The 26,833-nt window shown below is 45.2% G+C and overlaps 1 protein-coding gene and 2 long non-coding RNA genes across 7 annotated transcripts in view; 2 read left to right on the top strand and 1 right to left on the bottom strand.

Annotated features, from left to right (window-relative positions):
• The window catches only part of CTTNBP2NL (CTTNBP2 N-terminal like), a 214,437-nt gene extending 201,842 nt beyond the window's left edge, over window positions 1-12,595 (top strand). For all 4 annotated transcript variants that reach the window (XM_073320254.1, XM_073320257.1, XM_073320255.1 and 1 more), the window contains 3 exons: window positions 3,896-4,126; window positions 6,978-7,085; window positions 8,015-12,595. In XM_073320254.1, the coding sequence (XP_073176355.1) occupies window positions 3,896-4,126; window positions 6,978-7,085; window positions 8,015-9,487 (1,812 nt within the window). In that variant the 3' untranslated portion in view covers window positions 9,488-12,595. The remainder of the gene's footprint in view (window positions 1-3,895; window positions 4,127-6,977; window positions 7,086-8,014) is intronic.
• On the bottom strand, window positions 1,975-16,743 carry LOC140901424 (uncharacterized). Its single transcript, XR_012155850.1, has 3 exons — window positions 16,559-16,743; window positions 15,266-15,338; window positions 1,975-2,305 (listed from the first exon to the last, which is right to left on the bottom strand). It is a non-coding gene; the product is annotated as an uncharacterized lncRNA (long non-coding RNA).
• LOC140901423 (uncharacterized) lies at window positions 12,749-26,478 on the top strand. Of its 2 annotated transcripts, XR_012155849.1 has the most exons (4): window positions 12,749-12,810; window positions 16,446-16,506; window positions 18,422-24,097; window positions 25,193-26,478. It is a non-coding gene; the product is annotated as an uncharacterized lncRNA (long non-coding RNA). The 2 variants fall into 2 exon arrangements; XR_012155848.1 differs by having other exon boundaries at window positions 18,422-26,478.
• Window positions 26,479-26,833: the final 355 nt, after the last annotated feature.

The raw sequence follows: 26,833 nt of genomic DNA, 5'->3' as shown, positions 1-26,833 counted from the left end.
GAAACTCTCATGGGCTTCAGTCAGAGCAAAGTTAGGCCAAGGAGTGCTTTTGAAAAGCTCAGCTCTGGGTGTTCTTCCCTTACCACCATCACACACACCTTTTCTTTTATTCTGGAATTGAAACCATGTGCCTTTGATTCTAATTCTTAACAGAGGAGGAAGGTGTTTGTGTATATGTAACTTTTAATTTTTTTAATATTGTTCCTTGTGTGTTGTTTATTTTCTTCTGAACTTTTTTAGTAAATGTTCAAAGCAGTGGGAAGAGGCAACATTGTTTGACAGGTGCCCAACAAACACATTCTGTAGTGCAATGGTTGGTTCGAAATTTTACTTTTTATAGGATACCAAGTGTGCTGGGTTTTTTAATTCTTGTCTGTCATGGAAAGAAATGAGTGTTGGATGATTAGCTGTTTGTGATGCTTTGTTTCGTTTAGTCTGTACCTGGGTGAAAGAATTTCACTTGTTTGCTCACCAGCTATATAGATTTATAGGTTATTGTTGGAGTGAAATTCTGTAATGCCTAGTGTGAATGTCATTATGATATTACAGCCAGGAGGATGCACAAAATTGCTCTTCCAGTGAAACATCACTAAATTATTAAATCTCTCTGTCAGGGAGACTGAGTATTTACTGTCTTTCCTTTTAAGAGGTTACGGGACACCAGAGACTTGGGGCTTGCTGGCTCTACTTATCTACACACCAATTACTGAGTTTCTGTAGTGTGCTGTATGTATTGTGTAGTGGCTCTGATACTTTTTAGTGGTGTTTAGCTAATGTGCTCATTCCAGTACAGTGCAGACAGCAGCTGTGAAAGGTATTTGTGGTTTGTGTATAGGAGGTTGGGAGTTTAACAGAGGATGAGTTCAGAGCACTGAGCCAAGTGGCTAGTTAGTCCCACTGAACAAGCTCTTCTAAATCTTTGTTGTGGTAGAGGAAATGCTTGTGAGGACATTTACTGAATTAAAAGCCTTCTTTTAGATTTAAGAACCTTTGAAAAATCTAATTAAGCGAGACATTGAGTTACTTGTAATGACCTTGTAAGCGCCTTCAAGAGACACTGGAAGACCTATTGGATCTTTGTTGTTATCGGAGCTTAAAATCAGATGCTTTTAAGTTATAAACAGTAACATAATGATGCTTACTGACTCCTTTTACTGGGTAATTTTTGTGTATAAAGAAGTTGTCATCTTTGAGATTAATGTTCCTACACACTTCAGCCCTCAGATGGATAAATCTTCAATATGTCAATTGTCCAAATGCTGTCTGTAATATGCAACCTTTTCAAGCTGGTGCTTGAACTTTAGTAGTTAAGCAAATGCATGGCCACCAGAGTTTGTTACAAAGTTGAAAAAAATATTTCCTTCCTTTGTCCTCGGATGCAGAAACTGTTCATAAAAGGCCTCCTTGTTTACATTTTCTCCACTGAGCTCTGTGTTTCTTGGAATAGTGATTCTTTCGGTATCTCTGACCCAGAGTGAGCAAATGGTGTTGATTATGAGTCAAAACATGACATAATTGGTGAAGTGGAATTTCCTCTATGTAGAGAGCTTTTGTGTTCTCTGAATCTGTGCTTGGATATACTTCACTTTTTTCCCATATATATAACACACATTGTAGGGACAGAAAAGCATGCACATTTGTTGAAACTCAGGCTATGAAACCTTTCCTTTTTGCATCCTTTCCCCATGGAGCAGGGGAAGGGTTCGGAGTATCAGTATAGTACATGAATGTTAGAAAAGGGCACATCTTTCCCATTCTGGAAGTGATAAAGCAATAGTTTCTTTTCAGCACCTCTGATACCTTGCATCTGAGGATTTTTGAGACTTTATGAATGCTAGTGAAACCTCCACCCCTCTTTGTCAGGGTAGGTTTCAAAGTCTGCAGTTGTCCCACTTTTTATTCTTTGTCACTGGTGGAACACACTCTCACTTGGATAAACTTAGGAGACAAACCTTATTTTGTATATGAGGGGAAGCTAAGACACAGTGAGGTGAAGAGACTTGTTCAAAGTTACACAGCACTTCAGTGGCAGAGCCAGGAATGGAACCTAAGAGTTCAGATTCCTGATCTCCTGTTCCACCCACATGGTTCAGTGAATTTAACAAAACAAGCAGCTTTGACTTCAATCTGGTTTCAGTTAACATGAGTAAACTTTGGGGGTCATTTTGGGGAGAGGAGGTCCTTGGTACTTCAGTTGAAAAGAATCCTTTTATTGATCATCTTCTTGTTTCTTTGGCATTTTAATTAAGTACAGTCAAAAGACATGGGCATTGGGAGCTGGATTCCTTTTCTTGCATGTAGCTTCCTGTTGGGGAAAGCAAAAATGGAAATCAATAGTTTCAACTGAAATGATTCTAGCAGGAAGGAAAACAGAGATGGAAATTTCATGCTTTTGGGTCTGCACTTTGGCTCACTTACATACGGTTTGCAGTGTGACAGAGTTTTGTGCTTAATTTGTACTTTCAGACCCTATCCCCATGCCGCCTCCCCTCTCCCCCCACCCCTGGTACCACGTTGCCATGTATCTTGTGAAACTAGCTTTTCTTCCTATATCTTGTGGTAGAGGTCAGTCTTGATCTTTTAAAATGATTTGCTAGGCATGGTAATTGGTAAAATAAACGTCTTCATAAATCTACACTTCATGTAAGCCACGCAGCACTCAAAAAGAAAACAAACAAAAAAAAAAAACCCTAAAAGACTCCTCACCCCATTCCTGCTCTGTATTAACTTCAAACTATACCATGATGGATGGCATATACTGGTCCTCACCACACTTAGTGACGAGCAGGTGGTCCCCTTTATGTAAAATTCCTGTTAAAGAACTGATGGCTCCTCATTCAGGGCTTGTCTTCATTAGCCATGTTGAAGCGCTGCTGTGGCACCTGCCTGGCACCAGCGCGGGGAGAGGGCTCTCCCACAAGGGCAGTGGCTCCAGCGCTGGGGCACTGTCTACGCTGCGCTTTGCAGCGCTCGGAGGGGTGGCTTTTCGCACCCCTGAGCGAGAAAGTTGCAGTGCTGTAAAGTGCCAGTGTAGACAAGGCATCAGTTAGAAGAGGATGTGCTGGATGCTGTCTAGCCCTGGGACACTGGCGTCTCTTCTATACTGTAGGTGTAAATCCAACCCAGGTTCTAGAACGGGTTGAAACTTTCAGATAAATTTTTGTGTTTTGACGGTGGGGGGGAACCTAAATTTTTCAACAAAATATTGTGCTGTGCTTGGGGTTGGTTTAAAAAAAAAATCAAAAAATTCTGATGCAATTTCAAGCAACAATTAAAAATAAAAAAAAAAAACCCTCATGACATTTGACTGTTTTGGGGGAGCATTTTTTGACCCAGGTCTACCAGCTGCATAAGGATGTAAAGTTGTTTAAGCATTGACCGTGTGCGCTGTGGCCATTTGATAGCTTTTCATGGGTTGTGAAATAAGTTATTTCGACTATGTCCAGGTCTCAAAGGACTAGTCATTCGCCACAAAAACCATGACCTGTATGGGCCCCCTTGTTATCAGCATCAGCAGAGATGGCAAGGACTAAATGGGCCATGGAGGCTGCACTAATCGCCCATTTAGAAGTCGGTGTGCGGTCATTGTGAAGAAGCTTGCTGTATTGCTTGCCCCAGCTTCTAGTCTATCTGTCCTATGGATTAGTAGAGCTCTTTAGTCTCTGTTAACCCAGCACCTTTCATCAGGAAAAAACGTGCAATGCTAGATACTTTTATCCCTCCAGCGGATAACTAGGTCTGTATCACATCTTGCTGCCACGCAGCAGGGACATCTGCGTCTCAGAGATAAAATACGATGGGATATTTGTTCTATCTGGAAACTGACACATCATTTCTGTATGATTCTTCAGTTACCACCTTTTAATAAATTGAAATACATATTTATATATTTCAGGCCCAGCACAGAAACACTTTCATTGAAGAACGCTATGGAAAATACAACATCAGTGACCCGTTAATGGCTCTGCAGAGAGATTTTGAGATGCTGAAGGTGGGAAATCATGGCGAAAAGCAACCAGTTTGCTCCAATCCTTTGTCTATCCTTAAAGTAGTGATGAAACATTGCAAAAATATGCAGGAAAGAATGCTCTCTCAACTAGCTGCTGCAGAAAGCAGGCACAGAAAGGTAGGTTTTAATTTCTATAGAACTCACTATAAATAATGTACTTTTAGGAATATGTTGTTGGCTTTAGTGTGGTAAAGAGTGAAAGTTAAATGTAAAAGGAGTTCCTGTAGTTGCTAAACAGTCCTACTTTGTAGCTTTAAAAAGATTTAATTGGTCAATATTGTACAGTTAGTAAAGATTGTGTATTGTAAATACGAAGGTACATGTGCTGCTGTTCTATTAATGGGAGATCTGTGGAAAATGTAGGGAGGAAATAGCTTACTCAGATTGGGGAAGTATAGTACGAACTAAACTTAGGGGGAAAAAAGTCCTTTCATTTACATGTCATCACACAGAAAGCTTTGCCAATTCACAGCAGCACTGAGCTCTCAGAGCAAAAACAGAATTGAACTATGCCTGTGGGTTAACTGAATGGTCTATATTTGATTATTTAAAAGAGAAATATAATTGGTTGGTATGCAGCTTCTCCTTATAGACTTTATCACATGTACACATTTTTTCCTCCAAAAATATTGTTTAACAAGGGCTATTTTTCATGCCTGTTAGGTATTTTTAATATTGCTTTAACCGTCTCCCAAATTGGCATGAATGCATAGTAAAGGCACACTTAGTAAAAGCTCTGGCCATACTCTCTTTGGAGGCCCCACCTCTCCAGAGCTGTGCTTATCTGGCTTACAGTGGAAAGCTGCACCTAAGTATGAAGACAAACAAGAACTTCCACTGACCTGGACTCATTGGAATCTCACAACTCTTTAATTTATTTGCTCTTCAGTGTACTTAGTTTGCAGAGTTCAGGTTTTTGAAGGGTGTCAACCAGTTTTGTTTTGTTTTTTTTTGTTCCTCTCCAAACAGAGTCAAACCAATATTTGCTACCAGTGTAGACACTGCAACCAGTAAAGTAAGGGAAGCAGCAACAAATTAGTAGATATGAATTTCGTCATCTGGTGGCTTGTCTGAACTAAAAGCCATTATCCAAAAATGACTCCTTCTCAGCAAAGTCACTTCTTGCTGTGGCCTGATTCTGTAAATCTTGCTTATAGCACTCATGTAAATAGGTCTATTCCCTTTAGAAGTAAGAGAGCGAGAGAAAAAATGGGCCCATTGTGTCTAGTTAATGATGTTGGCCAGTAAGATTCAAAATAAGCTTTTACTCCTGTATTGGCTATGAGACAGCGAGCTGGATTCTATTCTGCCTTTTACATTAATGCCACCACTGTCTAAAGCAGTTCTGATTGCAGCATATTTACTACATCAATGTGAGAGGCAGAAAGCAACTTGACTTTTAGATCTGAGGCAGTGTGTGTAGAGAAGACATTTGGAAGTTATCTTTGCTCAATTTACTAAGTAATTTGACATGTAAGTCATTGAAAGAATAAATACGAAACATTACTTCACTTTTTCAGCTGTGTATTCGGCTATAATCACTTTTTAAATGCAAATTAGCCCTCCCCATAAGGTGCACTGATATGTTTGTGCAAGATATCTAGAAAATGACTTTGTCAGAAGGATTGAGTAGATGCTGAGTTCTTGGTGAATTTGTTTGGGAGAACTGGAATTTTGGTCATGACATACTGCAGAGTTGCAGTATCTGACTGGAAAGTTTGTATGTTGACTCTTCTGAGTTAATGGAATCTGTTATTTTAATTCAGGGTAGAATTTGAAGGAGCTTCTTGACTGGGCCTTATAGCAGGCAGTTTTGTTTCAAGTGTTAGAACAAATTAGAGTTATTTTAAAATACATTTGTTTTGTCAAATCAGGCTTAAATATTTGTGCTGCAAGCTTCAAATCTCTCCCAGGACACAGCAAAGGTATTCCTGAGGGCACTTTGTGCCGTAAAAATTCTGCACACAATATTTTAAAACTCTGCAAATTTTATTTGTAAAATTAATATGGAGGCTCCAGCATGGCATTGGGGAAGCACAGGCTCCTGGCTGCAGGGAGGTTGGGAGATCACTTTTCAGCTCCTCTCCTGGAGGACAGACTCAGCAGTGGGGCTGCACACAACCCTGACACAGCGCAAGGACCAATCCTGCCCCTCCATGCCAGGTGCACCAGGTTTGGGCAGGATATAAGTGTGCAGGACATCTGGATGCACTGGGGCTTGTTAGGGGGCTCTGGGTGCAGGTGGATAGAGCTCAGCAGGGGGGTCTTGGGCTCATTGAGGGGGTTCTGAGTGTGAGCGTTTGGGTGGATGGTGGAGCAGCTCCCTATACAGGGATCCCTCCCCCCCCCCCTGCAGCTGAGGAGCAATGGGTGCAGGAGATTGCAGAGCTTTCTGCAGTGGGGGGAAGAACTCTGGGGGTGGGTCTGATGAAGTCCTGTCCTTCCCAGCCCAAGCTGCTGAGCCTGGCCCAGGGTAGGAGCCACCACCCAGGTGGTCCCCTGCCCCACCTCTCTGCTGACTGCCCTGGGCACCTAAAACATACTGCTGGGTTGGGTCACATGACCACTCTTGTGGCTTCCCTTTGTTTCCCTGTCAGAAAATAATTTTTCTGCAGGGGATATAAATTCTGCACATGCACAGTGATGCAGAATTCCCCCAGGAGTAAAAGAGAACTGCATATCATAATGCAAATTTCCCTTGAACCAATATCTAAAAACATACTCATGAGGCTGTATATATGCTCCTGGTTTTTATCTTAATGACCTTGTTAGTAAATCCTCTCTCAGGCACCAGCTAAAACTGAAATTCTGTGAGGAAAATACATTTTTAAAGCTGCCCTACAAACTGGAGACAAACATACAAATTATTTATTGAAGGCTAAAATAAGGGCACATGGAGAGTGGGTTTCTGAGCATGTATGTAAATGCTTTTCCATAAAAAGATGACTGAAGTGTCTGTGTTTGGAAGGTGATACTGGATCTTGAGGAAGAGAGGCAGCGGCATGCCCAGGACACTGCTGAAGGAGATGATGTCACCTACATGTTGGAGAAGGAGCGGGAGCGGCTGACTCAGCAGGTGTGTCTTGGGAGTTAATAATTGCCTTCCCCCCAGAAAGCTGAATGCTGTCAGAACATACAGATCTGCTTCATCACCCAGATTTAGTATAACATTTGTCTAATTGTACCTGAATTGTAAATAAATATTAAGGATCTGAGACTCTACATTTCATGGCTTTTGTTAACCCGATATAAAATACCAGCTTTGTCCTGCCCAGTTTTCCATGTGTGAAATGAGTTACAATGTTCACAGGTTAAGAAAGCTTGTTTCAGCCTTAAAATGGAAAAAAACTCATGAAGCAGGCTGAACTTAAAGGCAAAACAATCCGAGTTGTACCCTGTGGCTTTCTGATACTTTGCAGTACTGGTGCCGAACTCCTGAACTCGTAGGGGAAGAATTGGTATACTTTTGTTCAGAGAGCCATAAGAATGCAGATGCATGTTACTGCTTGATCTGTAACACAAGAACGATAAAAAGCTATAGTGTTAGACTTTAGACTTCCATAAACATTTCTAAATGGCATTGTAAAGCAGATTGGGGGGGGAGGGGATAGGGAGGTGGAACCAGTAAGAGAAACTTCTGTATGCTAGACCGTTGGTGTATATTACGCTCAAGGTAAACATCTGAAAATTTCCCATCAGTGACTATATAAAGTGGTACGTTAATGCTAATGTTACATACATGCCAAGAACAGATTTGAGTTGTTAGCCATACAAGAGTTGGTGACCTCACAGACACCTAAAGTGGAACAGGGAACCATGTGTCTTCGTGTGTGGTGGTAATGAGACTCTCTGTTGCTGAAAAATATAGGATCGTGAGCTCAGGTAGATGAGGAAAGCTTCTTATCTGCAGCTCTACCACATTAGTTTTTTGGGGTATTGAAAGTTGTCTCATTTGCATATGGGAGGCTGTTTAGTTTCTTCTGAGAACTCTGTCTTCTTTTCCAGCTGGACTTTGAAAGGACCCAAGTGAAAAAATTTGAAAAAGAGCAGAAGAAGCTGTCAAGCCAGTTGGAGGAAGAGAGGGCACGCCACAAGCAGCTGTCCTCCATGCTTGTGCTGGAGTGCAAGAAAGCCACAGCCAAGGTAGTGGAAGAGGGACAGAAGGCAGGGGAGCTGAGCTTGAAACTGGAGAAAGAGAGGAGCAAAGTGGGCAAGCTAGAGGAAGAGCTGGCCTCCAAGAAGAAGCGGGGGTTGCAGATGGAGGCACAGGTGGAAAAGCAGCTCTCTGAGTTCGACATCGAAAGAGAACAGCTGAGAGCCAAGCTGAATCGAGAAGAGAACCGGACAAAGGCACTCAAGGAAGAGTTGGAGAGCCTGAAGAAAGCCCTGAAAGAACTGGAGGTTCCTTGCCAGGGCACCAGCCATGCTGAGCACTCAGAGCAAAACCCCTCAGCAATGTCCAGAGCTGTAGCAACAGAGAGCCCACTGGTGAGGTCTGTGTCTTGCCAGACAGAAAGCTCCCAGGCAGACAGAATCAATCTGGGCAGTGCGGGCATAACTGCACACATGGCCTTGCCCAGCCCTGCCACACCTGCCCATCCCTATGCTAAAGCAAATGGGCACTGTGACACAGACATGCAAACAAGCGGTGAGCTAGAGCAGACAGACATAGCAGAGAACCAGGCACCACTGAGAGAGAAGCCTGTTGGGCCAGTCCCAGAAAGTGCAGTTGAGAATGGAAGTTCCCCTGTAAGAACAGAATCTCCTGTGTATATGATCCCACAGCTTCCTTCTGGTGGGACATCTCTCTCTCCCAGCAGTACAGCTGCCTCATCTCTGACATCTTCTCCATGCTCGTCCCCAGTTCTGACTAAACGTTCGGTAGGAGCTTCAGGAAACAGCCCTGGTTACCAGTCGTCCTATCAGGTGGGGATCAACCAACGTTTCCATGCTGCCAGGCACAAATTTCAGTCCCAAGCTGATCAGGACCATCAGTCGAGTGGCCTGCAGAGCCCACCATCGAGGGATTTGTCCCCTACCCTTGCAGACAACTCCGCTGCCAAACAGCTAGCCCGCAACACAGTCACTCAGGTGCTTTCCAGATTCACCAGTCAGCAAGGACCTATGAAGCCAGTCTCTGCGAATAGTTCGCCCTTTGGCACAGACTATCGGAATCTGGCAAACACGGGGAGTCCAAAAAGCGAGTCCAGCCCGGGCAAAGTTTCTAGCCCGCTGAGCCCATTGTCTCCTGGAATTAAATCCCCAACAATCCCTCGAGCAGAAAGGGGGAACCCTCCACCTATTCCTCCAAAGAAACCTGGCCTGGCTCAGTCCCCAGCAACTCCTACCCCACTAACCAAAACCCCTTCCCAGGCATCCTCGGTTGGTGCTACCATGGACTTGGCAAGTAGCTGCTCTAACAATGCTGTAGTAGCAAATGGTAAAGACATTGAGATACTGTTGCCAACTAAGAGCTAGTCTTTAGAAAACGTGAACGTAGCATTCCATGGCTTAGCTTCCTGGAGCTGAGACACTGTTTTATCCACTCCATGTTATTTATTTGGGTAGTAGCAGAATGTGTCTGTAGAATACATCTAGCATACTTTCTTTTTAAAAAATAGGTAGGAAATAATTTGTTGATGTATAAACCTGAACTATAGAGCTAAGGTAGCCTCTTAAAGGTGTCTCATGCCAGCCGTCAAATGAAACGGGGAGGGAAGAAAAGTGTGCTGGGAGCAAACTATAATGGGGCTGAAGCATTCATTTTAAATTGTGCAGAAATCACTTGTGCAAATTTTTATTCCAGATGAACACTGTATAAAAAGTGCCTGAACTAAGCCTAAGATATGAATGTGGTTTTCTGTACAAAACAAAAAAGGGACCATCTAACAGCAGAAATAACAGCTCTTCTGTGAATCATGGATGTTTAAATCACGTTTTTAATCCTTCCCCATTGTTGTTAAATCAAGTTTGTAAATAACATGCTACAGAATGAACATCTTTCAAAAGGTGACCACAGAGTGACCCCAGTTTTGCCCTGTCATGTTAGGATGCATCTCCTGTTGACAGTAGAGGAGATGCACGAGTGCATTAGGGTAGATTTTGGTCCTACTGTTTAGCTCTGTGCAGCCCAATCCCCTTTCTTTTCCACTGGAGTTGTCCAAAAACAGTGGCAGCATTAAACAGTCAGGGTGCTAGTTTCTTGCAGTTCATTAATTTCCCACATAGTCTCACTGTAGGTTAAATTGCTAAAGATTCATTCCTGGTGCTTCACCTTTGATTTTAAACTTCAAGCAATCTACTGGTATGTCAGGTTTCAGAGTAGCAGCTGTGTTAGTCTGTATTCGCAAAAAGAAAAGGAGTACTTGTGGCACCTTAGAGACTAACCAATTTATTTGAGCATAAGCTTTCGTGAGCTACAGCTCACTTCATCAGATGGTATGTGTAGAACTTGTGAGATAAGGATCTTGCTATTACTTGAAAAGAGAAATTGCTAGTCATTCTATACAGTAAGATAGGATCTTTACTAATAATCAAAAGCAATAACTTAAATTGCTCACTTTGTAACAATACTGTATGTCAGACTGACAAATTTTACTGATCAGTTTGCTAAAGGATCCTGCTAGCCTCATTGGCTGCAGCTATGGAACCAAATTAACTTTTATATAGATATGCATATATGTATAGATAGATGCACCGATGTACATGTTACACACAATGCAGATATAAATCTTAGTGTGGTTATGTTATTGAAGTTCTCCATAATTCATAAAGAAAAGGTAGAAATACACTTTTAAGATTATAGAACAAGAGAGCAGGAGGTTTTTTAAATTAGAAAGTCTGCCTAACTTTTGGAGGAAGACGTTAAGTTCAATTTGCAACAAACATGCAATAAGTTTTGCCTGTGCTGTGAAGTGAATGGCAAACTTATGCTACTCACCTTCAAATAGGACAGCATAATCTAGTGTGTGAAGATACTACAGTAATGGACACTAAATGTAACAAGATAGATACAACAGAGATCAGGGTTAGTCTGGAGACTGGAATCTAACCCAAATGAGTGTGTATCCCAAATGCCAAGTGGCACAGATTGTAAGACTGATCTGAAACTTAAAGATCAGTTTTGCTGCTTGATGTCAGGCCATTTTTAACCATTCTGCCTATAGCAACATGGGGCCCACAGTTGGGTGCTTGCTCCTCTGTTTTAGTTATTCAGCACATAACTGAACAAAGCACTTGATACTTTATTGTAAAGATTCCTGCAGTGGTTGGAAAGATGCATTCTTATATATGCTAATAGGTCTCTTCCAGCTCAGAGTCTTAATTTATAGGACAGAATTCTTGAACTGTTTTAATAGATGGTGTCCTAGCCAACCCCTTTCTCCCCCACCCTCCCAACAACAGCCATACTGGGTCAGACCAAAGGCCCATCTAGCCCTGTGTTCTGACAGGTGCTCCAGAGGGAATGAACAGAACAGGTAATCACCAAGTGATCCATTCCCAGCTTCTGGCAAACAGGAGGCTAGGAACACCATGCCTGTCCATCCTGGCTAATAGCCCTTGAGGGACCTATTTTCCATGAACTTATCTAGCTCTTTTTTGAACCCTGTTATAGTCTTGGCCTTCACAGCATCCTCTGGCAAGGAGTTCCACAGGTTGATCGTGTGTTGTGGTAAAAAAAAACACAAACAAACTTGTTTTAAACCTGCTGCCTATTAGTGACCCCTAATTCTTGTATTATGAGAAGGAGTCAATACCACTTTACTCCTCACCAGTCATGATTTTATCTAGAGCTCTATCATATCCCCCCACTTAGTCATCTCTTTTCCAAGCTGAAAAATGACCCATATGATGGTATAACGCAGTGGAGATGGTTAGATATATTTTTACAGACTTCTAAATAATAAAGTTTACACTTTAAGAAAAATAGTAGTACCCTATAGCAAAATAGGTAGAGACTCTTAGGAAAGCACATTTAAAATTTGATTTTTCTCCTGATAAGAGTAACAGCTGAAAACTGAGGAGTGACTGGATTTTAGCTAGAGTATCATTCCAGCAACTGCTCTGACCTGTTTTCTTGCTTTTACCCTAATCTTAAGTGGCAATACCATTTCTTTATGATATGACTCTAGAGCGAGATATACACTATAGTGAAGTTTATTTCTTAGGAAATGCACTGAATACTGTATTTCTTCTGCAATGTAATATGGGGAGGGGGAATGCAAGAGAAAAGTGTATTTTTGCTAGTAGCCTTTCTTCAACAAAGCACAACTATTAAAATGGTTTCAGCTAATCAAGAAATTTAGGGTTAGTATTTAAATTTTTGATGTAGATTCTGTGTGGAAGCAACTAAAACTTCTATGATTCATGTCTGAGTTATAAGCAGACATTGCTGCAGAGCTGTGTCACTGGCTGAGGGGGTTATAATGATGAAGTGCAAAATGTATACACTAGTATTCATTAACATTTGTAAATTTGTAAAGCCAAATGTACCAAGCGGAAGTCTTTAATCATTTTTATAGCTGACAGCATTAAACGTGTTAAACATTCATACTATCAATAAAGTATTTTATTTTTAAGATCTGACTATTGTGCAAGGACATTTTAAAAATTTGTTCTGAGCTCTCATGGCCTATGTATCTGTAAATGCCACCTGGGGATAATCAAGCTGTCTCTTACCAATGCCTGTTTTTTTGTTTTGTTTTTTTAACCACATTACACAGTAACAAAAGGAAGGTGCCCTGGAGCCTCCTGCTTGTGCAGCAGGGACACTTGGAAGAGTATGGCTCCCCAAACTAAAGGTATTTTGTTGCCTAATGTACACACTACAGCAGTGTTAAATCACCTGAAGACACTGAGCATGTAATCTTTGTATCTATTAGGCTGGCTTGATCTATATGGGTTTCATTTCTGTTCAATTCTATTAACAAATGACCAGCATATTGAATATTTCTATACTTAATGCTTGCCTTAAATGCAAAAAAGTTACTGTGAACTATGCTAATTAGACAGGTGCAAAATCTATGGTTTTTCTTAGGTCATTTTGGAAAGTTACAGCTGGGGAAAATTATCCATCACTATTCATAAGTCTGTTCTGCAGGCTTTGGATGCTTTAGCATCCATTTAAGTTTTACATGAAGTTGCAAGTGCCTTTTGAAATGGCAAGTTGTAAACAGGACCTTATTCAAAAGGCTAGAGTGATGCTAGGCATTATTTAATAATGGGCTTTTACATGATACACACTTACTGTTGGCTTGGAGGGCAACTTTTGTTTAAAATAAAGAGCAGGAATTAGAGGGTAGTCAGCTGTTCAGTGTTGTCTAAACACTGAGTCTATGCAAAGCTGTGCTCTGTATCTGGCACACTACAGCACCCTACATCACAATAACCTCTCTCCTCCCCACACAATACACAGCTCTGTATTGGCCAGGAATTGAACCCAGGAGTCTCCTTACATGCTCCTCTACCATTGTCATTTCCCGTCAGTGTTTGTTTTTTATGCTGGCTTATTAAAAGCCATATTTTATCATCACTTGCCTAGTGATTAAACTCTTCTCTTACAGGCTGTTGGTTCATAGCTATTTCTGCTATGACTAACTCCCAGGATTCTGGGATTTAAAGTATTGTAGCTATGTATGTCCTCTAGCAACAGGCTCTTCTGGGTGGGTTTTTTTATTAAAACTGAGGGACAAGCACACAGCTAAAGACAGTCCCTGTCCCGAACAGCTTACAACAAACAGACAATGTGTTGGATCAGTAAGTCACACAGTTGGTCAATGGCAGAACTGGGATGCCAGCCCAGTGCCCTATCCCCTGGGCAATGTGGTCTTAGCAGGGGTGGAATACTGCTGCTCTTATAAAGTGTACCCTTGTGTAAGATAGAAAGGGGTTCTAGATTCAGGGAGCTGGAATTGCCAGTTACTAATGGCTCACAGGTGCAAGATGAACACAGTAGCATGATCACCATTGACCAGCTGGCACCAGCTCTGCTAGATCTCCTTTCCTTGTGATCCCATTAGTTCAGCAGCTTCTGGCCAGAGTGTGCTTGGGAATGATCCTGGTGGCTGGACAGGCCAGCAATGGCCTGGTATAAATACAGCTGGGAAGCAGCAGGAATTCTGCAGGCAGCCCTCCCACTGTACTATTGCAGTGGGTTACATTAGGACGCCCTCTGCTCCTGGAGGGGGTGTCCGTCAGGTGAGATTTAAAATTAAATCCACACCCCTCATCCCTTGTGCTAGCCCTCTAGCATTTTAGAGAAGCCCTAGAAACACTAGATCTCTTGCTACCTCACTGCTCCTGCATCTTGTAGGATGGGCAGGGTGTGAACCCAGACTCCTGGTAAGGTTCCAGATAGAGTATTTGCATTCTGGTGACCTAAATTCCCTCTGCCGCTTCCACTGGATGAAGGATTCCTTGATGCACTGAAATACAGCCCCCAGAGCAACACTCCACACCAATGACACACTGCTTTCCTTTGGAATGAAAGGGGCCATTCCAGGTAACCTTTTGATATTTACAGATCACAGGTGCTAAGTAATGCTTCTTGCTAGGCAAGTAACTGGGAGGCTGTACTGAGCCAAGGGGGAGCTATTTCTCCATCAAAGCTGCAGTGCAATCTCCTCTCTCCAGTCCCCTGTTTCATTTAACCTGGTGACTAGTGAAGCACCAGTCCCTATCCCTAAACAGGGATTGGGCTTGACTGCATATGTACAGCTCCCAGCACAACAAAAAGATGGCCTCTGCTCCAAAGAGCTTGTGTGTTTGGGCCTTTCCTGCTACAGCTGCCCCTAGCCCAGCCTTCAGGAGTGCTCTAGAGATGCTCCTCATGTTCCCTTAGTCACTTTATCTTTGTATCAGGCCCCACTGAGCAGGTCTTGCAGCATGAGAAGCAGTTCTGTGCTCTCTCACTGTAGGCTTGGGAAACAGTTGCTCATAAGGAGTCTCCCCACATTGGCCCTGCCCCAGTACAGTTGGGCAGCAACCACTCAACCAGGGCTATTTCCTCCCTGTAATGAGCCCCATCCTTCGTGCCAAGGCCTGGGAGGGGAGAGCCCTGCCCATTCACCAGTGAGTTGCTTAATGAGTGTTTGAAACTCTCCCTCGTGGGGGCAGGGCTGGGATGCTCAGGGCCCTCACCCAAGCCTGGCATGCCCACAAACCCTTTAAGCATCAAAAGCATATTGGAGTTTCATCCGCCTCCTGACATCACATGGCTTTAACCCTAACTGTGGAAATCAACTTAACCCAACCTACCTTTCCTGCTGCAACACTGAGGGTGGCTCCCAGGATCCAGACCCAGTCCTCAGTTCCTGCTTGCAGCCATTTTCTGCAAGGGAAAAGCAATGAGTCAGTTTCTCTGACACACAAGGCTCCTATTCATCTCCCATTTTAACTCACCCCGAGTAGCTCTGAATGGCACTGGCAGTTTCTCACATGCAGCCACCAGGGGCTTTTCTTGCAGCCACAGCCTCTTGGGTCATGATTGGGAGGGGGGGGAAGCAGCAGGCCTCCCCTGGGCCACCAGCAGAGCCTGGTCCCTGCTGCCTTCTGGCACCAGACTGCAGGAGAGTTCCCAAATCCCCACCTTCCTGGGGGAAGTGGGGCTCAGGCTTCAGTGGGCTCCATCCCCCAGTCACAGGGTTTGGGGCTCTGCCCCCCCCACCCCCATCCAGGGCTTGCTTTGTCCCCCAGCTTGCCAGGGCTGAGTAAATCTGCTACTGTGAGAAGTGATATTAACAAATATACAAGTATCACTTCTTACAGAAGCAGATTTACTAGCTAGCAAGTCTTAAAATGCTTTGCATGTTTTATGGGTGTGTCTGTTTAGGTGCAGTAAAGAACAGAGACACAACTGTCCATTTTTATTATTGAGTCTGCAAAAACCTAAATAAATGACAATGATTTGAATGTGTCTAGAGTAAATTTGTTTTTCCTAAAGCTAATTAAGTATTTTAAGAAAAAGAGAGCGGCCACCAGCAAGAGTTGGTACGTTTCTACCTTTGAAGGAATTCTTAGTGTCCACACCTCAGAAAGGGTCACAGTTGTGACAGTTGTTGGCAGCCTCCCTCGAGCGAGCTCTGATCAAAGAGGGGGAATTCAGACCTTCTGTGGCCTGTGCTTTACCTGCTGTGTGGCTCAAGAAAGCCAATCTGGCACCGTTACCCCTATGTTGCAGTCCAGTGAGAGTTGGTGACCTACAGTGAGTGGCGCATGAAATCAGGCTTTCTAGATAGTTTGGAAAACATGATTGCCCAGCAGTGAGTTTTCCTGGCAAACTCCTCCCTAAATATGTGAGACTAGCTTAGCTCCCAGCCCTGCCTGAAACCTTCTGGCTTGTAGCTGAGTTTGTATCAGGTTTAACAGGTCTCCAGCAGGAGTTTGTAACTTGTTGCATGTCTGCAAATAAAGAACTTTTCTCCTTCCCTCTATACAGGTAACTGCATGTAGCACCAGCAGAAGCGCAGCTCGCTTGGACCACCTTCTGGTTGAGAGAGGTAGGTCCATGTGCCTCACACACGGCAAGCAACACGAATGGGAGAGCTTTACCTTTTCAGAGGTGTTGTCCTGTCTCTCACTGATCCTCCTCCAGCTACATGATCATACGTTTACTAGGAAAACAGTGCTCTTCTGGTTCAGCACAGGCCTGGAACTCAAGACCTGGGTTCAATTTCCAATTCTGCCACTGACTCCATGTGGGACTCTGGGCAGGTCACTTAGTTTCTCTGTTGCAGCTCCCCATCTGAAAAAGAAAAAGCACGTTGTAATTTGTCTGTCTTGTCTATTTAGAGTTTAGGCTTTTTAGGACAGGAAGTCTTCATATGAGTTGCCCAGCACTTAGCATAATGGGCCCAGACCTTCTACTAGAACACAATAACGGTTACCAAATGCAAGTCTGAATTAACTCTTCACAGTTGCAAAGCTTTCCATCTTAAAGTACTTACTGATGCAGACTGAACCTGGGTTTATAAAGTGGGATTAAGGGAGATAATAAGTGGGCTCAGCTTTGAGGCTTAAATATTTGTTTTAAGTAGTCTGATCCAGTGTCTAACTGGGTTACTTGTTTCAGAGTAACAGCCGTGTTAGTCTGTATCTGCAAAAAGAAAAGGAGGACTTGTGGCACCTTAGAAACTAACAAAGGTGAGCATAAGCTTTCGTGAGCTACAGCTCACTTCATTGGCTGAATGCATCCAATGAAGTGAGCTGTAGCTCACGAAAGCTTATGTTCAAATAAATTTGTTAGTCTAAGGTGCCACAAGTCCTCCTGTTCTTTTTGGGTTACTTGTGTATGTTGAAGTTTACAAGGTACCTGTAGTATTACCCGGGGCGGTTTGCTCCCCTCCCTTGCTAGTCTAGGGCTGGGAATTAGAGGGTGAATGTTGATTGCCCACATCAAAGCACCAGGCCCTTGGAGCTGACTGCAGCGTGTCAGTGGGCAGCATGCAGGGGTTACAAGGTTTTGTGTCAGGCCGTCAGTGGAGTTGGAGAGAAGTGAGGAATACAAAGGACACATGGCAGGGGGATGACGGGTGAGGCAAAGAGGCTGGGGGTGCTGACTATCTGGAAAGAGGAGATGCCCCCTTCCCATCCAAAAAGCTAAAGGGAGACTGATTTCTCCTCCAGCTATTGGTGATTACCACTGGATTTCCTCACACAGGCTGTGCTCTTATGCTCAGTGACTGCTCCCACCAACTGGGGCGGGTGGGGGAGAGGAGCAGCTCCAGGTTCTCAGAGAGGATCTCTGCATGGCCAGCCACCATTGTCTGGACCCTCCCCACACAGCAGTGGCTTTGCTAGCCCCATGCAGAATTGGCCTCATATCACTTGTATGTGACAATGTTGTGCTGTTGCAGAGCTGCTGACTGGCATGGTACAAGGGGGGTGCTCCAGGAGCACAGGGAGGGAGCGCTCATGGAAAGCGGCCGGGGCCAAGGGCAGCTTGCCTGAGGGCCTCCTGTACCCTCACTGAAGGCAATGGAGCCTTTCCACTGTCTTTAATAGGAGATGGTTTGGACCCACTGGGCCTGCAAGTGGCTTTGTAATTGGTTGCTTTACCAGCACAGTCAATGAGATCACTCTGGAAAAGCCCTATAGCAATGAAACCCATGGAGTAACAGGAGACAGAGGATCCTCTTGTCTGATAGGAGGCTACAGGAGGGCTGGTTAGGCTGCCTAGGGAAAGTGACCTTTCTCTAATAGGACTTTTCCAGAAGGCCAGAATTGAAGGGCCATGGAAAGAGGGCTCCCTCCTGCTCGGAGTCTGGCCAAGTGGAGACCTACAGGAGCGCCCAGGCACTCAGCACAGAGGCTGCCCTCCAGTGTCCCTGGCTCCCAGGTGGGCGCTGTTTCAGGAAGGACCCCATGAGAGGGACAGTGAGGTTTCTGTAATGCAGGGTCTTTCCCTCCCTCTAGGAGGCCTGCACAGCTGGACTGCTTCCCTCAATGGACTCTCTCTGAGAGGAAACGTCAAGAAAAGTTTTTCAAAAAACTCTCCAAACCTTCCCACATAGACAGGTCATTCTGGGGTGAGATCAAAGGTTTGTTAGCCCACATAGGGCTGTAGTGGTCACCCTATCACAAAGGTAGTCAAACAGGCCACTCCCAATGAGTGCCAGTCAAATCTATTCTCTAGCATCTTCTTGGGACTTGTCTATAGATCTTGGTGTAGACATAACTAATCCTGCCCAGCGTATACACTGTTAATACCACGTCATCCCTGCATCTCACAGCATTTCCCACAGGAGCTTAGGTGGCATCACAGAACGCATCCCACAGTTCATTCGAGACAGGAAGTGCCACATACCAGACTCAACTGAAACACCAAGTGGAACTTGGATGAGGAGAACACAGTCACTCCAGTGGTCAACACCACTTAGACTATTTGTAATCACTGAATAACCTACTAGCTTGTTGGCAAAAGTTCTCATTGTAACTAGCTGAGTCAGCAGCCTCCAGTGCTCCTGGCTGTCGTCCTACAGCATGGACTTAAATCTGTATTGGACGTTCAGTCAATGACCCTCTGCCACACCCCTCCTCCTCTTCTCTTTCGAGATCTCCCATCCTAGTGCTGACCAGGGCAGATGCTGCTTAGCTTCTGTGAGCTGACGTGCTCATGGAGTGATGGTTCAAACCATGCTAATGATGCCGCTAGTAACAACATATGGTTCTCCTCCCCCCCCCCCCCCCCCCCAATAACACAGTTCATTTATTTTTGTTGTGTCCTGACATGTTCCCTAGAGTCTCCACTAGAGGACAGCATTTCCATAAGGAATAACAGTCCTGACGCTAATGGTCCATCCTTTCTGGGAACGGTGCCTGGTCAGGATGTCCTGCAGCACAAACTGCACCATGCTCTTTTGGGGACTAAAAGACCAAACTTTAAAAGAGGATTTTGTTACACTGAGCCTTGGTTCTAGGCTGGGTTCAGCTGCCACCATGGTGTTTGGAACCAACTGGTGCACAGAATGGACTGGTCCCAGCCTGCCTGGTACATACACCAGGCCAGCCCGTGCATCTCCAGTGCGATCTGGTTGGACTAGGATATGAAATGCTACTGCAGAGGATTAACTACCCTGGATCAAATGTAATATGATTTGATAACTACTCTTCCTCTCCAATGTAATAGTTTGGAGCCAGGCTGGTCCCCTGCTCCCTCAACAAGTGCAGGATTGGGCCCCAAGTGCTGTTTCCCAGTTATTTGCTCAGTCTTGTTTGATATACAACTTCCCCTACTTCAGGGGATCAGGCCATATTCTAACACAGTGGTTCTCAAACTTTTGTACTGGTGACCCCTTTCACACAGCAAGCCTCTGAGCACAACCCCCATTCTAAGTTAAAAACACTTTATATTGAACACCATTATAAATGCTGGAGGCAAAGCAGGGTTTGGGGTGGAGGCTGACAGCTCGCAAACCCCCCCCCCCCACATAATAACCTCATGACCCCCTGAGGACTCCCAACCCCCCGTTTGAGAACCCCTGTTCTAACACCAAACCCTGGTTGGACACCCTGGTTCTGCTGCCCTTAACCTTCCTATAGGAGACATACTGGACTTTATTCTCCTTGTTGGCCTACCCTGGAAGCCACATTGGCTGCTTTGTGCCCTGCAGACTCATTTTAGGAGAGGGGATACACTGAAATGGCTGTAATGGAAGCCAAGCAACAGAGCACAAAGCAGCCACAGCTCTGGGGAGAAAAATCCCAGCAACCCAGTGCTGCTTGTTAAAGTTTGCATTCAGGCTTTATAGCGCAATAGCTCTTTACTGCTTCCTAACCTCCATTCCTGATCTGTTGTGGCAAATGGCTGATGCTATTGGAGGAGTCCCACACTTTTGCTTGCTGTGGTGGGTCAGGGCACTGCCCATTGCCCCTATTCTTGGGCATTGACAGCTCTGCAAGTGCCCTAGTAGGGGAGAAAAGGGACCTGGGTCCACCCCCTATTCCAGTCCCAGTCCCTTCAGCTTTACAGTCTTCTTACCCTCTTTCCCCTTGAGCAGGGTTTCCTTCCCCTAGTACACCACTCCTCCAGTCAATAACACTGCTCCTCCAAACTACAGTCAGCTCTCCTTCCCTTCTCTGGGCTGACTGAAGCAGGGGGTTTTTATCAGGTCTCTGGCAGGGCCTTAATTGGCTCCAGGTGCTCTAATTAACCTGTAGTCAGTAACCTCTCCTCAGTCCACAGGGATTAAGGTTCTGATTATCCTGGGGCTTGCACCCACCCACCTCTCAGGCTTTCCAATAAGGCCCACTTCCCAGTACCCAATAGGATCACTCTCCTGCTGCCCTCTGGCCCTGCTGTATTACACTGTGCTTGTGTATGCACCTTCAGAGAGGGTCCCTGTCCACTCTGCAAAGTGCCCTGCAAACCACTAGCTCTGGATCAGTGTTACTGATAACGAAAGCAGAACTGCGTTCATTCGCTTTGTGCGTGCCAGTCTCCAAATACATATTGACAAACACCATGGAGAAGCAAAAATTGAGGTCCCTGCTTTCACCTCCCACAAGGCAACAGACACAACTGTTCCTTTAGCTCCATGGTTCTAAAGCAGGGGTACGCAGAGGTCTTTCTGGGGGTGCATCAACTCATCTAGATATTTATCTAGTTTTACAACAGGCGACAAAAAAAGCACTAGCGAAGTCAGTACAAACTACAATTTCATACAGACAATGACTTGTTTATCCTGCTCTGGATACTGTCCACTGAAATGTAAGTACAATACTTATATTCCACTTGATTTATTTTATAATTACATGGTCCAAATGAGAAAGTCAGCAATTTGTCTGTAATAGTGTGTTGTGAGTGTTTGTATTTTTATGTCTGGTTTTGTAAGCAAGTTGTTTTTAAGTGAGGTGAAACTTGGGGTAGGCAAGACAAATCCGACTCCTGAAAGGGGTACAGCAGCCTGGAAAGGTGGAGAGCTGCTGCCTTAGCTCACCCTACAGAGGGCACTAATAATACATTAGTCAGAATATTGTATCTGTATGAATATGTGGGCTTGTGTGCAAAATATTCAGGCCAGCAGAGGGCAGACTTGCACAGCCACACACATCTGCTTGTTCTTGTTTCACAGGAGTGTCGGGTCCCAAATCCATGTGGCAGGGATTATTGCGGTTGTGTTTATGGGGAAGCTAAACAACTACAGACCATGATTTATCTGCAAGTGTTAGATGCTGTGTGATGGATCAATGGGAGCGAGGTGAAATCCTGAGCTCTGGCAGAGATGGATTTATTACTGTATAAAAAGTGCAATACTCAAATGACGCAGCAGATATTTCACTGCAAATATCTTGCCAGGGGCTTCCTTCTGGCGTTGGCATTTTGGGTCTGAGTCCAGACCTCAGGCTAGAATTGAGGAGTCTGGTACCCAGCACCCTTTCTAGAGAGAAATGTGCTGGTTTCTCCTGGCCTGTGTACGTACATACGTATGTACCTACACACACACACGCATCCCTCTCTCTTCTCCTCTCCTGGCTCCGCACTCTCTGTGGATTTGGAGGAACAGTTTCAGCACTGATTGCCAGTACAAATGACTTCACACTTACTGCCCTTCCCACCAGCTAATTGACTTCCTGGTCTGGGACCAGGAGAGATCCTTGTCCCACCCCAGCCTGGTTCTCTTTATCCTGTCTCCAAATCTCTCTGTGTTAGGCTCTTCTTGGTTTGGAAAGAGAGACGTCCCCTCCACTCTGACTAATCCCCATCCTTCTTCCTAACGTCTGTACAAGTGAACTTGGCTTGCTCTGAACTATTCAGAAGGGGGTAAACATTGAGACCCTTTCTTTTCCCTTTTCAATCATGACTGGAGCCAGAATTGCCGAATTGCTGGAGGAGGCTCCTGAACAGATGGCTCCAACTGCACAGTACAATTCCCAATCTGAACTCCAAAGTCCAGGGGCACCTGGGTTCAGGCCTGTCCTTTGATCTCCACTCTAGTTCACAGACCGCTGATCAGGTTGTGTTGACGTGCAAGTCTCCTGAGTAAGGATCCGGGTGTTGAGAGTCGGTGTTATTTCCCCATGATACTTTCTTCTGTGAGTAGACTCCAAGGTGTTGTGGTGCCATCTTCCTCTAGGTGCCACGCTTGGGAAACCTCTTAGGGCTGGGACTTCATGCTTCTCTTTTTCTAGGCGGTGCTCTGCACACCTGTCGCACTATAACATAGCGGGGCGAGTGGGTGTTCTATTAGTCACTCTCCGTTCTTTACACCTGGCCGCTTTCCTCCATGAGGAAGGGAATTCTCTAATCAGCTGCTGTAGCTGGCTCTATTGTCAGCAAAATAATCATTACAGTTCTAAGAGAAACTGTAACCAGATCAGCAGAACCACGTCCTCCCCAGCACAGCCCTGTTACCAAACGCCAGGGCCTTTTGTCTGATAACTCAATTGACAAAACTAATTACACGGGCCCAGGCAAAATCTAACCGTAATATTTCCAAATGAGGCTGGGGGTCAGTAACTTCACTCCCAGCAGGCTGGAAAAGGAGGCAGGAGAATTAGGGACTGATTTACTTGCTGTTGCAATGAATAGGAAGTGGATTCGTTCAGGTCCAACAGTGACCTGCTCTAGCCAGCTCGGGTTTCATGCACCTCGGTCCCAGTTGGGGAGATGACAGTACCAGGATCAGTGAACAGCTAAGGCAGGGTGAATTGCTCAATATAACTCAGTCCTTGCTAGCAGGAGGGTGATGCACAGGCTGGGCTCGGGGGAAGGAGAAGGGACTCTCCTTGCTGTTTCCTTACCCACAAGACAGGAGGTAGCAGAAGTGAGGAGAAACTCGTATTTCCAGCCCACAACTCAGTCCAATTATTGGAGTTCCTGGGAGGCAAATGCTACCCAGGCTGGCACCAAAGGGCATTCTGAGATCGACTGCCTGTGAGCTGAGCCACCCTAGTTCTGTACAGCTTGGGGCTGAAAGAGGTGGAGCTCCCTACAAGTAGCTTGCCATAAAGATGACCTATTCTAACCCATTATGGGAGGGCCATCGTGACTCCATCATCATGGTTGTAAAAAAGGGTTTTCGTTTCCTTTACAAACTGCTCCAAAATCCACATACAATGTCAGCTTGTTTGGAAAATTTGGCATGCCAGCTAGGGCCCTGCGTGGAGTTTGGGGTGTAGATTTGAGGTCATTTGGACAAGGTCATTTCCTGGGACACTGTCCCTTCAAAATGACCCATTTGACCTGGGAGCCTCCCTCCCAAAAGGCAGATCCCTGTCGCAGACATGACTGAGCCCAGGAGCTTAGTTGGAGCTAAACATGGATTGGACATTGCTTTCGATCCCTTCTACGGTGCGTGTTCTCATATTATCCCATATGTGCCTCTTGCAGGGTTCTTGCATCTCCCTCGGAAGCAGCTGGTGCTGCCCATGGGGCAGACAGGACGCTGGGCTCGATGGCCCCCGGGTCTGATCAAATCAGGCAATGGCTCCGTTCACAGACAGCATCCACAAAGGGGCTGTTGCAACTACTTCGTATTTGAAATTCATGTAGAACTTGAATGAGCGTGAAGGACAATGGAACAGCTCCCCCTCCATTCATCCCTGGGCATTGGCGTGGGTCGTGCGCTGGGCACGCAGTCTTGCTAAGATGTATGTTTAGGAAAAACTGCAGCTCCTCAAGATGAACAAGCAGGGAAGCTGTCAGCCCATTTGTCTTAACAGCTCCTCGGTTCAGGCAGAGACTGTGGCCGAGAGGGAGGAGCTTTTTTCCCCTACTCTGTAGTGTCCTGCTCTCACTGAAAAGGTTTTGGTGCCTGTGTACCAGGCTTGTTTTTACAACCCCCCAGTGAGTCGGGCCTGGGTTGCCCCCACCATAAACACACTTGGCCCTTGAAGTCTGCAAACACCGAGCGTGGTGTAAAAAGTTTCCATGCTGTGATGTTTAGCACAAACAACATGCCACAAGGCCAAGTTTTGCTTAAAGCCCTCCCCTCTCTCAGGGGCCTTCGCTAGGTTCCATGCTCTGCTCCTGGGCCTTTTGTCACTTCACCCACTTGCCTCATCATCAGTCGTCAATGCCAGAAAACAGTAACCTCCTGCTATGGCTGAATCAGTGGGGGAGGGTGTGAGCAAATCAGTGCTGATGGGGGGGGGAGGATTTCTTGCAAGCAGAATGGAAAAGGTTGTACTGGGTTTCTTGTGGATGCCATTCTTGCCTATCTATCATGATTCAGGGCCCCCTGTTGCACCAAACATCTGTCTCTTAGGTGACAGGGGCCTTGGCAATAGCCACAGGCCACCCCTCTGGCCGAACAGGGTGCAAGGATTCCACTTGGGACTCCACCCCCATCCCTTTGCTGCCTTCGTCCCTGGGAGCAGTGCTGGGCATGTTCTTGACAGTGAATGCGCAGGTGAGGGCCCGATTCATGGCAGCCAGGGGCAGCTCCTGAGCGAGGAGTTGGTTTGAGATAAACTGCAATAGGCTGATCAATCCAGGCGGTGGAGTGGGGGGTGTATGTGTGGCCATGAATCGTGATTGAAAGCCACTCCAGACCCACCTGTTGAGCAGTGCGTCTGAGGACAAAGCAGGGATTTGAATCAAACCTGTCTGACTTGGCTTCAAAATTGCCCCCCGAGCTCCAGCATGTTAGTAGTATTGCTAGTTCTCAAAGAACAACTCTCCCTGCCACTGGGGCAGCTTTTCTTCTGCAGAGTCTCATGTCTTGCTTTGCAATGTTCCCACAGGCCGTGCGGCTCACTCTGGGACTGAGCAGAAGGAATCCAGCTGAAGAGCTGAGTCTGATATTTTTCATCTTGCTCTGAAAACAAAAGGGAATTTGTTTCATGTGGAGTCCAAAGTTCTGTTTACATGTTAATTATGCAGCCCCATGTGCTACTAATAAAGAGCTTGAGAAGCACTGTGCAGAGCTGCATGTGGGAATGAACTAGCCTTTAGACTGCACCACATCCTGCTGGAGACTGCCAGACATGCCCAGCGTTGGAAACAGAGGAGATCAGTATTTACTGACATCTCACCTTGCCTGTGTCCCCTGCAGTCCTGTGTATGGGTGCCTAGTCGCTTCTCTGCCCTCCTACCCTTACAGCTCCCAATAAGAAGTTTCTCAGACAGCTAAAGGCTTGGGGACCACAAAGCTCCCACACTGATCTGGAGGTTTGGTTGGAATTACACCTGCTTTGGCTTGGTTGGTCAGGTGGGTGCACGTTCCATTTGATTGACAGCTCACAATTGCCTTTCTGAAAGATACACTCTTGCTCAACCAGAAGTTGCAGACTTGCTGCAGGCATCACAAGGGGAAATTCTCTGGGGTTGTGTCATGCAGAAGGTCTGTCTAGATGATCAGAGTGGTGGTCCCTTTTACTGGACCAGGCCCACGTATACCCATCAGCTAGAAAAAATTCATTGCCCCCACAGGTTGGAGTAGACACCTACCTGGTGTCATCCCCAGGGTGGATGAAGATGCAGGAAGTGTTGCAGTTTCTCTATGTCATGTTTAAATGTTATCAGGCATCCAGTCAAAAATAAATAAAATCACAGAAAGGGCAAGGACTCATAGAAACACAGTTTAATTTTGACCAAATTCAGCAGAAAGCTTCTAAATACACTTGAAAGGCAACTGTGTAGTTGTACGGCTTTGGGCAGTCTGGGAAGTATATAGCACTCTGTGATGTATTTTAATGTGTTTTCCTGTACTTGTTTTGCCTTTGGCTAAAGCAAAAGTCTATAGGCACGTGACAGTATAAGCTTGTTCGATACTCTATAATACAGCAAAATACTGGTCGTTAGCTGTAGAATGGACTGATGTGAGAAGTTGGTCTATTTTTTATTAAGTTATGCAGATAGATAGTTTGGATGTTATCTGCTCGGCCAGAGACCTAAGTCTAAGCACACATGATACAACTGTAATTATCTTCTTCCTATCAGTGAATACAATGACAATACATGTCAACTACTTATAACAGTAATGACTCTTACTGGAAGGGCTGTGGAATGTCTTCTGTGGAGAATAAAGTATAACCCTGTACTCTCATGTAATTGCTACATCGAACTAGGTGCTACTGACAGTCTAATACACCCCTTGGAGCAAAATAACTCCCCAAAATAGTCCTGGTAGTTTGCAGATGGTTAAAACATCAGAATCTGTCTGATTTGCTCAATATTCTGTCGCTATGCTCAGTGCTGTGGGGTCCATCGGGGCACCCCATATCTTCTCTGTGACATCTTGTTGCACAGGTTCCCTCAGCCTGATGCTGCACCAAGCTTAGGATTGCTTCGGGATCAGGGGGCAGCACCATCATGTTCTGTGCTAACACCCATCCATTGCTAACAGGGGACACATGAAGATACCAAGACCAGACTGATAATTT

The sequence above is a fragment of the Lepidochelys kempii genome, chromosome 21, assembly GCF_965140265.1.
Source record: "Lepidochelys kempii isolate rLepKem1 chromosome 21, rLepKem1.hap2, whole genome shotgun sequence".
Classification (NCBI taxonomy): domain Eukaryota; kingdom Metazoa; phylum Chordata; order Testudines; family Cheloniidae; genus Lepidochelys; species Lepidochelys kempii.
This window is presented reverse-complemented; position numbering and strand designations above follow the sequence as displayed.